We start from the raw sequence: 15,428 nt of genomic DNA, 5'->3' as shown, positions 1-15,428 counted from the left end.
TACTTTTGCCTTTTGACAAGTCACTCATTGCATAGCAGCCAAAGTGATCTTAAAAATACTTTATTAGGTCACATCCCTGTCCTATGTAACACTTTCTAGCTTGTTCCTTTTTTGAGGAATCATCCTCCATCATTGATTTCCAGAGGGCTAGCTCTATCTTGTCACTCAGATCTCAGTTTAACATCAGTTTTCTCAGAGAAGTCTTTTCAAGGAACAGTGGCCTCAATCACTCTCAGTCACATATCTCTGTGTTTTTATTATAGCACTTATCACTATCTCACATTGTACATATAAAACGTGTACACATGCATTTAGGTGCACGTGTACTTATATATTGCTTACTTAGATTAGATAGCAGACTTCACGAGAGCAGGGAATTTTCTGAACTGTTTGTCTTTGTATCCCCCAGAGTCAGATCAGACTTTGGCACATAGTAAATATTCAGTAAACATTTTTGAACTTATGAATGAAAATTTGGTGGTAGAGCTAGAAAGAAGACTGCTTGTTTTGTGGTGGAAAGTAAGACGTGCTGATTGCTGGGAGGCAAGGAAACCAGAGAGAATGTCGTATCCTGCTGTTAAACCTGGCCTTGAAAGTTAAGTCCAGAAAAGGAGGATTAGAAACCTTTTAGTACTTTGGTAACTTAAGCTTCTGTATTGTCTTAACATTTTTTCTCACGTAGTATTTAGTAGATTTTTTTTTGGAAGTATTTATCTGAGTAAGGGAGTAGCAGTCGGCATCCAGTGAGATGACCAGAAAGGTGAGGAAAAACTTGGGAAGAGCATTAGGATCTGCTTTGTTTTTGTTTTTTTTTTAAAGCAATCTCTTTAGACCAGGAAATTTGCCTCCTTTTGTAAGCCTTGTGGACTTTGTGTTTTAAGGAAGGTGGTTCTGTTTCAAACATATATCAACTGAAGAATATAAAATCAAATAAATGCATTATAGACAAAAGCTAAAAGGAGTAAGTGCTCTAGTGCATAAGAAAATATAAGAGAACACTAGTGGAAATTTCATATCCACAGGTAGGTAAGTGAGGGGTAGCAATAACCATCAACTTGTTGACAGTTTCTGAGTTTTCCAGGAATGCCAATTTTGACTGAGTCTTTTTTTCCTCCTTCCAGTTCCTAGCACCCCAAGACTTACCTGTAGCTAGTATGGCAGAGACATAACAAGAAAGTAGGATGAGGGACTGGACTGTTCAATAGTATTTAACATCATCTGTGTGGAATATTCTTTTCCCTCCTCTTATTAAATGTCTAGGTCTTGTTCTCTGTAGTATGGTGACAGTATGAAAATATGTACTGCCCAAAATCCAATGACTCATTTGACATAAGAAGTTTAGTAGAAAACCTTACTTTTGATTATTTCAGAATATAGCTCAAAGATTAGATTAAGAGTTAGTATTACTAACTTCTATCAGTTTCTTCCTTCCTCCCAACCTTTTTTTATTTGGCTTGTTAGATTTTTGTTGGGGAACTTTGCCTTCCTAGGTTACGTGTATTCTCTAATGCTCTGTTTAGGCAGATGGTATTGCCTTATTGCGGATTGTCCTTTAATGACGTCTTACTGTTTTGAACATACAATAATTTCTTGTTGATGAATTATTTCATGTGTTTTGTTTTCCCAACTTGTTCCTTTTGAGCAAGGACAATTTCCCCATCTTATTTTGAAACTCAAAAATCACTGTATAGTCCAAGATCCGTAGTAAATGACTAAGATGAAATTAGTATTAGAATCAGAAAAACTTCAAAATTTTTAATCTTCAGAGGGAACTGAATATCATAGAGATATGGACTATGGATATGACACCTCTTGTGGTTTCCTGTTGCAAGGACAAATCATTTTTCATGGTGAATTGATAACATGTTTTTTGGGGTGGGGCAGGTATGGATCCATGAAACTGTCGTAGACAGGATTTTGCAGGCATGCCAGTTTTGAATTTTTAGATTGTATTTCTTCACTCTCCCCAAACAGGCTAATTCTCATTTACTCATTTCATTCCAATTCCTTTATGTGACATTCATTGCAAGGCTGCAGCACTGAATGAGACAAAATACCATTTTAGCTATTCTCATGTAGGATCAAAAATCATGCATGATCTCATGTGGGATGAAGAATGAAAGCATGCATCATCATCAAATTGATATTAACTGATCAGCACTTAAGTGCACATACAGTAATAACATTCATTGGATGTCGGGCAGATGAGAGAGGAAAGAAGGGATGGGCATATTTATACCTAATGGGTGCAGTGTGCACCATCTGGGGGGTGGACATGCTTGAAGCTCTGACTTGGGTGGGACAAAGGCAATATATGTAATCTAAACATTTGTACCCCCATAATATGCTAAAACAAAAAAAATTAAAAAGAATCAAAGCATGTAAAATCTTCTGCACTTTGCCCTCAATCTGTGTTTTTGGTTTTCTTATCTTCTACCATCTTACATATTAAAATACATTCTTGTACTTCAACTGAATTCTTTAGTCATTTCTTAAACTTGTCCCATGATTCCCCATTTCTGTTTTGTTTCCACTATTCCTGCCTGAAATGTTCAAATCCTGCTCATCCTTCATAGCCTCATTTAAATGACCATTTCTATAATACACTTTTCTTAATCCTTTTTCTTTCTACCTTCCTGATTCTTTTCTCTTCTGAATCCCTAATGATAGGATTATTTGGGTTCTTTGCCTCTCTCTTCCTGGATTATAAGGGCCCCAATGTAAGAACAACATATTTATCTTTCTTTTCTCTGTACTTAGCATTGTTTTAAAAATGCTATCCCACATAAACATAATGAACATAAAAATCTTTAGTTGAATTAATTATGAAACATTTAGGAAGCAAGTGCCATTTTAACTAAGGTAAAGTTGAGGGTGATGTTTTGTGGTTTGAGGGTCAAAAGTCTTTGACATTTGGTCCTCTCTTCCCTTTTCCTCTAAAGATCCTATGACTTGAGTTTAGTGCTATTAGAGCATCACAGACTGGGAATGTCCTTTAAGTGTTCACTGACCTCTTCTTTCTTCAGAAAAGATCATACATAAATGATCTCAGACGTGAATATCTGCACCTTGTTTTCAGAAAACCTGTATAGGAGAATTACAACTTATTTTGTTAAATGATTATAGATAACTCTTGCTGTCAAATTTTACTGTATAATTACTAAACAATCATGTAACTAGCAACAATTTTATGATTTTATTTTCTCTTATAAATCTTTAGCTATAAATATCCTTTGTTTTGGATCTTTTTTTATATTTTTGTAATACCCCATTGAGTGTATGGAATGGTATAATATAATAGCTTCATTGATATCAGTGAGCCCTGGATCTTCTACTCCAGCCCATAATATTAAAGCCATGTTTGATTTTTCCCAATACTATCATGTCAGTTCTTACTGATAAAAGTTGTAGGTGTAGGCTGGGTGCGGTGGCTAACGCCTGTAATCCTAGCACTCTAGGAGGCCGAGGAGGACGGATTGCTTGAGGTCAGGAGTTCGAAACCAGCCTGAGCAACAGTGAGACCCCCGTCTCTACTATAAATAGAAAGAAATTAATTGGCCAACTAATATATATATATATATAGAAAAAATTAGGCGGGCATGGTGGCGCATGCCTGTAGTCCCAGCTACTTGGGAGGCTGAGGCAGGAGGATTGCTTGAGCCCAGGAGTTTGAGGTTACTGTGAGCTAGGCTGATGCCATGGCATTCACTTTAGCCTGGGTAACAAAGAGACTGTCTCAAAAAAAAAAAAGCTGTGGGTCTTTTCTGTGACTATTCAGATGAAAATACCTCAAGTACCTAAAAATCACTTTTGAAAAAGGAATTTAATTTCTGATACATTTTTGGGGATGTTTCTTGGTTCTATGTAGGTTGCTTCTTAGATCTTTGGTTAGTTAATACTGCATCTACTTCTGTTACTTCTGTTTTTAGAATCCACTGTCAATTTATTTATATTTCCTTAGCTTTTATCACTGGGGAAAATGTTATACTTATTGATATAAGTAGCCTCTTTTTTCTTTTGGTCACACTCTCGTTTTTAAAATATATACAAGATCATTACACTGGTGTTATTTTCCTGAGTCTAAGGAAAGGACCTTTTAAATAAATTAGTTATTGTCTTCTCTGTTATCGAACATGTGGTCAGTTGTCATGTTCATACATCCAAATGATCAAAGTCTGAACTTCTGTCTAATTCTTCCCTGCTGTTAGGCTACCCTGTCATGATCAAGGCCTCAGCAGGTGGTGGTGGGAAAGGCATGCGCATCGCTTGGGATGATGAAGAGACCAGGTGAGAGGCTGTCCAAAATACACTTTTGATGAAAATTGCAGTTACTGGAGTTTTGTTAAACTGACAGGTAAACAGGTAGCAAAAGTGTAATGGAATAATTAAAGTAACAGTCTAATTTTTACTCTTTGCAATGGGCAAAAATGCAAATTATGCATAAACCCTTGCTATTTATATTTTGATAATGACTATCCTATTATAGAAAGGTTTTTACTATTTTAAGTGTTACCAAAGCATTTTCTTTTTGTTTTTATAAGTATTTTTAAAAATTACAGTCATGATTCTGTTTTCTAGGAATAAATTGCTAACATTTGGCTGTATAATTCTGAACATAGTCTAAAGATTTGGACCAACTATATTTAAAAGCAGTCATAATTTCATTGAGAAATTTTATATATTACCTTATATATTATATAAGGTAATATATAAAATTTATATATTACCTTATATATACTTGCCTTCCTTTGCTAATTCATAAAAGTAGTGAATTACTTTGATAATTTTATAGTGTGAAATATATTTTTTCTTCTGAGTTCAAAATTACTGTGTCCTTTATATGCAGTGCACTCTTGTAAATATAGAATACTTTTCATGACTCAATCTCAGAAGTCACACAGGTTCCCCTCCACTGTCTTCTACTGATTTATCAGTGAATACACGCTTCTGCTCAAATTGAGTGGACAGGGAATAGACTTCACTCCTTCATGACTTCACTCTTTCCCCTCCCCTGCTCGCCTCTTCCCTCCCCTCTCTTCCCCTATTTCTATTTTTTACAGACACAGGGTATTGCTCTCTTGTCCAGGCTGGAGTGTAGTGTAGGATACAACTCACTTTATCCTCAGATTCCTGGGCTCCAGCCTCAGCCTCCCAAGTAGCTAGGACTACAGGCCTGGCTATTTATTCTTCCCCCACCCTTTTTTGTAGAGATAGGGTCTTGCTATGTTGTCCAGGCTGGTCTCAAACTCCTGGCCTCAGGTGATTATCCCACCTTGACCTCGCAAAGTGCTGAAATTATAGGCGTGAATTGTTGAACCTGGCCAGATGTCAGATTTCTTAGTCATTTTGCCAGGAGTACTGTCAGTAACATTTTATGGTGGGGATTATTATTTGTAGTTTCTTGGAAGTGAGGTTTGCTATGCTGCTCTTGATCTATGAATTTTAATTTAGAGTTTAGTATTTTCAGAAATCATTATATCCATTCATATATTGGGTATCCTTTTGTAAATTAACCCTTTATTGACAAGTAAATAGTATATTGATTCAAATTATGTTCATATAATTAATAAAAATATATAAATAATTTTCTATCTAAAATATTACTCTCACCTTGATAAATAAACCCTCTCTGAAAGCTTGTTGACATTAATAAAGGTGTGACACTATTTGATTTAATAATGCTCCTCATTTAAAAAAGTTGCTGTATATCCTCTGTTCATTTAGACAAATCAAAACTACAGAAAAATTGAAAGAGTAGTCCAGCAAGCATCTATATATTTGTCTTCTAGAGCCACCAACCATTAACATCATGCCACAACTCATCCATGCAATTCTTCCTTTCCTCTCTCTCTCTCCTTGAAGAAGTAATTTTGTTTTGTATAACCCACAAAATTTTAGCATTTTTGAATGCAAGGGAAAATTTAGTAGCCACTAATTGCCTTATTTTTTTTATCCTAAGGAATGTTTTCCTCTTGTGGCATCTTTCCTAAGCTTTTTCAGGGAAGTAGGATCTATAATTTGTCTTAGAATCTGTAGAATATCTGAAAGATTTTTAAAAAGAATAATGTTTGTGACTTCTATTTAATAAATTTTGAGAATTATGAAAATTGTTAAAGGTAGACTTTAAAATCATCTTTGGCTTTTTTTCACTATTCAAATTTAAGTGAAATGTATAGCATGAATGGAAAATTGATCATTTCTACATTTTTTAAATACTCCCACAGACTTTAGGCATTGTGAGGGCAGTTTCTGCTTTATTTTTGTATTCCAAGCACCTAAATTATGTACCTGATATAAAGTTTGGTGATCAGTAAGTAGTTATTGAATGAATATATGACTGAATGTGACAAATGATGTTCCTAATACAGTTTTCCATGAGCTCCAAAATATGCTGGTGATGCTTTCAAAGTTAATATTTATTTTATCTTGATGACTTTGATTTTTTACTTTTGGTGTTCTTGGTTTAAATACAAAATGAAAATTCTCAATCATTACAACAGAGACAAACTATAAAGTGCTATGTTGTTTCTTTGTGATTTATTACGCCCCATCTACTAAAAAGTTGGTTATATGGTATCAAAAACTGATTCATTGTGCTTCTAGTTTCTTTGAAGTTTGTGGTCTCCTGAGACCTAAACTCCATTCCTCTAAATCAAAGAGGTAATGGAAGGCTAAGAAAATCTAATACCTTTCCTCTGAGACTTCTGAGAAATAAGAGGTTTTGCAGTGTTTTGAAATTTGTTTTCTAGTTGTGTTCACCTGCAATGTTGTATGCAAGCACAAAAACAAACAGATGGTTATTTCTAAAATTACCAGATAGACTTTGCAAATTAAAGGATTGGAAGGGTTTGGTTTTACTGTTGTACATTAAATATAGGTATTTAATCTAAAGATTAAGAAACTGTTTATTAGGTATAAAAGGAATTAAATTTTATATTCTCAATATATCAGTGAATGAAAAATAGTATACTCAGTTTTAGAATGCAAGTTTGAGTTTTTCATGGACCGGTCAAATGGACCCATTTTATGTGAGGTTAATAGGCATATTTTAATAATAATGATTTAAATTATTATAGTTTGAGAATGAAATAAAGCAATAATTAGACCCATATCTTTAGTTTCGCAAATTGTACTTTTCTCTTTTAATTACTAATTTTAAACAATTTTAAAGAAGATAAAATTGTAACAACCTTTGTGGGTGTGTGGGGTGCACTTACATTTCAAGGTGTGTATTTAAAATATTATGAAATGTTCTTGAGAATTCTCTTATTGTATGTTCAGTCTCAATTAGCGTATTTGCCGTTTTTCTGCTCTAGTTGTGCAGGTGGCCAGTTTATGTTTTTATTTGTATCTCCTGACTTCTGAGTCAAATGGATATGCATTTTTATATTTTTTTATTAGTGAAATTAAGGTGTATTATGGTTGAAGAAATGGAATTAATTTTATATGCTCTGGTCAGTTAAAATTTTATATTTAATAGTGGATGAGATAAGATCAGTATTGCTGTTTCAAAAGAAAATCTAGGATCAGGGAAGCTAAATAACTCACAGAGCTAGTGGGTGGAAGCGTTGTAGTTCAACCAAAATGAATTTAGTTACTCGTATATTGAGTGAATTTTTTTTCTGTTCAGAAGTAAGCCAAAATAAATATTTAATTGATTTTTGTATTCATTTACAATGACAGCTGTTTTTGTTAGTCTGATTGTTCTTCCTTCTTTTTTCCTTTATAGGGATGGTTTTAGATTTTCATCTCAAGAAGCTGCTTCTAGTTTTGGTGATGATAGACTTCTAATAGAAAAATTTATTGATAACCCTCGTCATATAGAAATCCAGGTTGGTATGTTTAAGATGCTTTTTACTTATTATGACTTTAAAATGATACCATTTATTCCTATTAGAAACACATCCTCCTCTTCCATTTAGAATGATTGTGATTGTTTTGGTATGTTTGAATAAGAACAAAATAAGTTGCTTTACCTACCTTTGGAATCTGGTATACTTTTTGTTACAGTGCTAGGATTTTGCTTAGGATGGGGAATGATCCAAAAATCCACCTCCAAAAAGAAGTAGTACCAAGATATCTGACCAGACTAAATATATTCTACCTTCAGAATCACTCAGTCCTCTTCCAAGACTGGGCCATTATGGGGTATTTTTAAAAGAAAAGTGCCTGACCTGGGCTCTTGTATCATTTAAATTCACCAAATGTCTGTGTGCTTTGCTGTGACAGGCGTTCTGCTAGGAGCTGGTTTTTAGAGATGAATAAATCATTTTTTCTATTCAGATTAAGATATTAGTCCTTAAAGTGGTTGTCAGGGTGTGGATTTTGGCAAAACAAAATAGGTTTTCTGAAATAAAATATGGAAGAAGGCAAGTCTGCTGACATTTTCATTTGTCAGAAATGACTTTGTGCTAATTTTACACATTATGACTATGAATTGATATGTGACAATTAAAATTGATAAAAATAAATATCAAAGTAGAAAGCTTTAAATTTTAAGTATATTTTATCTTAATTTGGTGTAGCTAGAGAACCAGGAGACTAAATAAAATGTTATATCACTTTTGATCAGGGCATAAAATAATAGTCCTAGATTCTGTCAGTTGTTTTTTTAAGTTCATTGATCACTTTACCTAGATATTATTATTTTTAATTTTTGGAAGAGGTTGGAAGTTTTTTGGGGTGAGAATGAGGGCATTGATCATACGTATGGGTAGAAAATCTCATGTAGTTTCTCAAATTTTCCGAAGTGGGAAAAATACGCAAACTTATATAATCAGTTGGAAATCCACAAATCTTAAGTGTATAATTTAATAAAATTTTTACACATACATATATAACTGTGTAACAGTCATCTGTATTTAGATATGAAATGTTTTTATGACACCAAAAGATTTCTTGGCACAACTTTACAGTCCCTAACAATGGCCACCAAAAGTAACTGGTAATGCTATATCTAATGTCATAGATTAGTTCTGTCTTCTTGAATTTCATATGAATGGAATAATATATACTTGGGTGGGTCTGGCTTTTTTTGCAAATCATATCTTTGAGATTTTCTACAAGATTTTGTTATCATTTGCCTCTAAAAATTGTTCTGTGGTATTCCATTGTTTGCCTAAGCTGTAATTTATCCATTTTCCTATTGATCTTTCGATTGTTTCTAGCTTTTCTGTATTATGAATAAAACTACTATATATTTATGGATATATATATATGTATATATATATTTTCTTTTTGATAGACTGAGGAGAGGGACATGATTGGATTATATAGTAAGATTGTGTTTAGTTTTAGTAGGTACTGTGGCTGTACTAACATATATTCCCACCAGTAACATATGAGAGTTTTCCTTGCTGCCATCCTTTCCAACACTTGTTATTCTAACGTTTCTAAATGTTTAGTTATTTTGGTGTCCTTTTGATGCTATCTCTTTAATTTTCATTTTGCTGATGGGTATTGGTGTTGAAGTCTTTTTTGCAAATTTATTGACCATTTTGGATATCTTATTTTGTGAAGTGACTGCCCAAGACATTTGTCCTTGCCTGCCTTTTTCCAATTACATTTTTAAAAATTATTGGGTGGTCTGAGTTCTGTATCTATTTTGCTTATGAGTCCTTCGCCAGATACATGTACAGTGTAGTGTGTCCTTCTCCCTTCCCGTGGCTTGCCTGTTCATTTTATTAACAATGTCTTTTAAGGAACAGAAGGTCTGAATTTTATTGAAGTCCCCTTTGTTACCCTAGTTAGGAGCTTGTTTGTGTTACATGTGATATTCAGGTCTGTTACCCTTCTTGAATTAATTGTTTTTGTTTGGTGTAGAGTCAGAGTTAATTGTTCCATTCTGATACCTAATTTCTTCAGCATCATTTATTACTGTGTGACCATTTGTTATAAATTAAGATTTGGTAATTGTCTTAATTATTTTGTTTTTATAGTAAGTCTAGAAATCTGGTGTTGTAAGCAATCTAAATTTATTATTTTTCTTCAGATAGTTTTGGTTCTTTTTAGGTTCTTTGACATTCTATGTAAATTAGTAGACTTCACCTATCAATCTGTCTCTCCTTCCTTCCCCATCCCCACCTGATGGGATATGGATTGGGGTTGTATTGAATCTAGAGATTATTCTGGGAAGAAGTGGCATCTTAACAATATTGAATTTTTAAATCCATGAACTGGAATATCTCTTCATTTATTTAGATCTTCTTTCATTGCTTTCAGTATTGTTTTGTAGTTTTGAGTATAGAAGTTTTGTGTGTCTTTTATTAGATTTATTCTTAGATATTTGATTATTTTAGATACTATTACAAATGTTATTTTCTAAATTTTAGTTACCTATTTGTTGCATGTGTATAGAAATACACATTTTTATATATGGACCTTGTATATATATGATTTTTATATATGGACCTTGACTCCTTGCTAAATTCAGTTGTTTGCATGTTTTGGTTACCTTTTGCTGAGTGATAAACCCCAAAATGTGATAATTTAAAACATTTAAGGATGTACAGCAATGTGGACATACTTAATACCACTTAAAAGTGGTTAAAATGGTAAATTTTATGTTATTGTGTATTTTTCGAAATAAGAAAACTCCACATAACATTTAACTGTTTCTTAACTATTTCTCATAATTCTCTGGGTTGATTTGCTTTAGCTGGGCACTTCTCTTGCTTCACAGGGCGTCTATGCTCCAGGACAGTGGTCATGTTGGGTCTTGCCTGGTTTGGAACACTCTATGTTAGGTGCATTGGAGTGTAAAGACTGAGCTCAGCTGAGACACACTCTCTTCCTCTCTGTGAAGTCTTGGGGCATTTCCACAAGGCTTTTCCATGTGTTATTTCTACAAGGATATCCTTGTAGAATTATTAAGTTACTGGTCAGAGCTGCTTGAAATAGCTGTCTTCCTTTTTATGGTTTGGGCTCAGAACTGGCACAGAATGACTTTTGTTGCATTTTGCAAGTTCCTTGGCCAGCCTAGAATCTTTGGAAGATGGGATTATACGTGGGTGGGGATACCAAAATGTGTGTTGTACTGGGGTCATCTTTGGTTACTAGCTACCACAGCCCATTCTTTGAGCCCCAGTGATCTCGTCTTCACATAAACAGGATAGATGTGCCTTCCTTTCAAGATCAGGATGTCATCTTTTACTTGGTCCAGATCTGGATGAGACTTCTGTTTATGGTCCGTCACATGCAGTTCTTCTGGCACAAAGACCTCTGAATTTAAAGCCAATCTGACATTCACTCATCCAACATCCAATGATGAGAAAAGGGTATGACACTGCAATAAATAACTCCCATTCAATGGAGTTGAAAAATGGAGGCATACAGTAGTCAATAGTTCTTAGCAATTGAAAGCCAGCAGTGGAAGCTGAGAGATCCCTTAGGAGGTTCTTGCAGGAGTAATTTTGGTGAGAGATGGCCATGGCTTGGGCCACACAGTGGGCAGTGGAAGTGGTGAGATGTTATTGAATTCTGGATATTTTGTGAAGGTAGACCAGATATTCGAATAGATGGATGTGATGTGTAAGAAAAAAATAGAGCATCAAAAATGACTTTAGGGTTTTGGCCTGTGAAATAAGAAGAATGGAACCATCTTTTACTGAGATGGATGGGAAAGACTGAGAGGTGTATGTTTTGGGGAGGAAATCAGGTTATAAAGTTGGGCAAATCAAGATTGAGATGCCCATTAGACATTAAAGTGTAGCTGTTGAGTAGGCAGTTGGATATTTAAATTTGTAATTTAGGGGGATATTTGGGCTGTTCTTCTTGTAACATCCTAAGAGCATAATAGTTTTGTTCTTTACTATATTCCCCATCTGGCACTTGCTCATGCTACTGGAAGACCACTTACTCTATTTTACTTTTAGATATCTGACTTTTCTAATAGACCATGTGGTCCTGGAGGACAGAGAATAGGTCTTAGCCATTTGCTGTCCCCAGCAACCAAGCCATTGTCTTTCACATGACTAATTTGCAATAAATGTTTGTTAATTTGTGTTGAGTGATTACATATCTACACCAGCTTTTTAGCTTATTTAGCTATGGCATATAGCCTGGGTGATATTTTTAAACATAGGTGAAAATGTCTCCTAGAGCTTAAATAGGCAACACAGATGTTCTCCTATTTGATCTATAGTTGGAAGGTTTTTAAATTTATTTTTCTTTAAGTTTTAGTTTTTTACTTATATTAGGTGATTTGTGCACATGATAAAGGGTTTTCAAGAAAAAAGTAAGCATCCCTTTTACCCTGTGTCTAAGTCCCCTGGTTCTATCCCTGCGTGCAACCACTGTTACTATTTCTAGAGTATCCCTATATACATATTCAATGAAGTATATACGTGTATATCACCTATTTTTTTTATTTATTTATGTGAGTTATCACATACTGTTGTCCTTTTCCATACAGAAATTGCACTGGCAGTGTGAATGGCAGCACTCTGTGTGGCTTAAACAAGTGTTTCTCAGCCTAGGGTACTGCTGGCGTTTCCTGGAATGGGTCCAGGGATGCTGAATGGCTTGCTTTACATGATATAGTCTACTACAGGGAAGCTTTTTTTTTTGGTAAGCTGTATGGCTTAGAGGTTTTTTCACATTCAGGACATGCAAATGTGTAAAGTTTTAAAAAACTCAAGAAGTATTTAAGAATTAACTTTCCTTATAAGCACTATTTATTTACAATGTTTTTTGGTTACTTAGCCTCCTCGTTTATATAATGGAATAAATTATTGTCAAATCATTTTTAGTGAATGCCTGGTAAATGCAGAGAACTTTTAAAAATGAACTCGGTGACTATACAGAATTTAGAGAAAAACAAACTCTTGTTTCTATATGTGAATCGAATATTTTACAATCAGAAATATTTCTAACAATTGTTGGTTATTTTGGCTTCATTTCTTGAATACTGTCTACTTTCACTTCCTTGTCAATTAGAATAACAAAAGAGGTTGAGGCCCAGCATGGTAGCTCACTCATATAATCCTAGCACTTTGAGAGGACTAGATGGGAGGACCAGCCTGAGCAACCTTTTCTCTACAAAAAAGTACAAAAAATTAGCTGGATGTGATGGCATACATCTGTAGTCCCAGCTGCTTGGGAGGCTGAGGCAGGAAGATTGCTTGAGTCCAGGAGTTTAAGGCTGCAGTGAGCTATAATGATGCCACTGCACTGCAGCCTGGGTGACAGAGCAAGACCCTGTCTCCTTTAAAAAAAAAAAAAAAAAAAAAAAAGAGATTGAGAACTATTTTAATGATTTAAAATATTTTTATTTAGTTTAATTTTTTTTTTTTATTGCCCCACCTGGGAAGAAGGACAGGGGTGGGCCCCAGGCCTCCATCTTGGTCTTGGCCCACTTTAACCGTCTCCCAAGGGAGGGCTAAAATATTTTTAGATGTACTTCATGCAGCTACCTTTGAGTCTTAGTAATAAAATTCCAACTTATTGACATTTTATTACTGTAATGTTTTACTTCGTTGCTTAAAAAGGTTTAAAAAGGTTTTATCCCTAAAAATTAACTTCGCAGTCATATGTTAACTATTCATTCTGTAGCTTACTATACCTGTTATAATTGTGATCTTTTTTGATTTGATTTTTTTTCCCAGCAGCCATATAAAATATTAAGATGATATTATCTGCTATTTATAATGTGTGAAGAAACAGAATGACTTGTCTGGAAAGGTTGCATGGCTGTTTGGATCTAGAATTACAGTCTAGTCTTTTGGCTTCTAAAATAGGTCTTAACCTCTGTGAACTAAAGATATACATTCAGAAATATACATCTACTCCTTAATCCTGAAAATAGATTACTCATTTCTGAAAATCAAATATTCTAGGCAAGAACTTTAATGAAGAGCTTGTTTTTGGGTTTCTAGATTTAGCTGATAAATATATATATGTTAAGTTTGAATTTCAGATAAACAATGATTTTTTTTTTTAAAGTAAAAGTGTGTCCCATGTGGAAATTGGGACACAGTTAATAAAAAATTATTCATTGTTCACCTGAAATTCAAATTTTTCTGGGTATCTTGTATTTCATCTGGCCATTCCAGCCTATTTTCCATTGCAGGTTGAGTATTTCTTATCTGAAATGCTGGGGACCAAATGTGTTTTGGATATTGAGTTACTTTGAATTTTATAATATTTGAATTTATGCTTACTGGTTGAGCACCCCTAATCTAAAAATCTGAAATGCTCAATGAACATTTCCTTTGACCATGATGTCAAAAAGTGTTAGATTTTGGAGCATTTCAGATTTCAGATTTTCAAATTAGAGATGCTCAACCTGTATTACAAATGGGAAAATTATAATGTGTTATATATTAACTCCAGGCCTTTTCCCAGTTTCCTATAGCAAAAATAAACCACAGAAAAGACAACCATGTGTAAATAACAGACTACGTATTGGATGTAAATGCATAAAATATCATTTCCTGAACAACAGACATTTAATAATGTTAACAACAAACAGATGTTTGTAATAACACTGGTGGCTCTCCTAAGCATGATTGACATCCACAACTATGTTCCCTTTACTGATACTCTGTGCCCTTCACAAAATCTGTACAACTGATTCTGGTGTTTTACTCATTGTATATGAAAACTTTTTCCTCAAATCTTTTTGATAAAAATGTTGTATTGAGTTTGGATGTTGTACATATAAAGTTTTCCTCTATTAACATGAAACGAAGGAATGTTTTGAAAGGTACGTATGTCCTGTGAGTTTTGAGTATTAAAAATTAAGAGATGTTGCATGGGGAAAATATTGACTGGGCACATACTCTGTGGCTGTGGCTATGTGTTTTTTCAAATGGCATTTCTCTTTCAGGTTTTAGGTGACAAACATGGGAATGCTTTGTGGCTTAATGAAAGAGAGTGCTCAATTCAGAGAAGAAATCAGAAGGTAGTGGAAGAGGCACCAAGGTAAGAGTCCCTTCCAGTGAACATTTATAAAATAGCCTGTTTTTATGTATTTCTTATGTATATTTTTCTTATTGGCTAAAATTGCTTTAATATTCATGTAGACTTTATTAATGCATATTTTTACAAGTAAGAATTTGTCACTTGATTTTTCTCAGTACTTTAGTACATAAAAATGTGGGAATACTTGAAAAAGAAATAGGTTTTTATTAGCGGAAAAAGTTGGGTAGACAGCTCCTCAAATAAAAGGAGGAGTTGATTTTCCTGTATGTTGGTGAAGGTTTCCTAAAGTTGGTCCTAGTTGGACATAGTGGCTCAGGCCTGTAATCCCAGCACTTTGGGAGGCCAAGGTGGGAGGATTGCTTGAGGCCAGGAGTTTGAGACCAGCCTGGGCAACATAGTGAGACCCCGTCTCTACAAAATAATTTAAAAAATCAGCCAGGTGTGGTGTTGCTTACCTGGAGTCCCAGCTACTGGGGAGACTGAGGCAAGAGGATTACTTGAGCCCA

General features: G+C 34.3%; 1 protein-coding gene across 2 annotated transcripts in view; it reads left to right on the top strand.

Annotated features, from left to right (window-relative positions):
- PCCA (propionyl-CoA carboxylase subunit alpha) overlaps positions 1 to 15,428 on the top strand; it is a 373,670-nt gene that overhangs the window by 125,921 nt on the left and 232,321 nt on the right. For both annotated transcript variants that reach the window (XR_012922419.1, XM_012751855.2), the window contains exons 9-11: positions 4,209 to 4,287; positions 7,730 to 7,832; positions 14,828 to 14,922. Coding sequence is in view for 1 of the 2 variants with exons in the window: in XM_012751855.2 (XP_012607309.1) it covers positions 4,209 to 4,287; positions 7,730 to 7,832; positions 14,828 to 14,922 (277 nt within the window). In the remaining variant the exon portion in view is untranslated. The remainder of the gene's footprint in view (positions 1 to 4,208; positions 4,288 to 7,729; positions 7,833 to 14,827; positions 14,923 to 15,428) is intronic.

Source organism: Microcebus murinus, chromosome 13 (assembly GCF_040939455.1).
Source record: "Microcebus murinus isolate Inina chromosome 13, M.murinus_Inina_mat1.0, whole genome shotgun sequence".
NCBI lineage: Eukaryota > Metazoa > Chordata > Mammalia > Primates > Cheirogaleidae > Microcebus > Microcebus murinus.
Note: the sequence above shows the minus strand (reverse complement) of the source record. Positions and strands in the feature narration are given on the sequence as shown.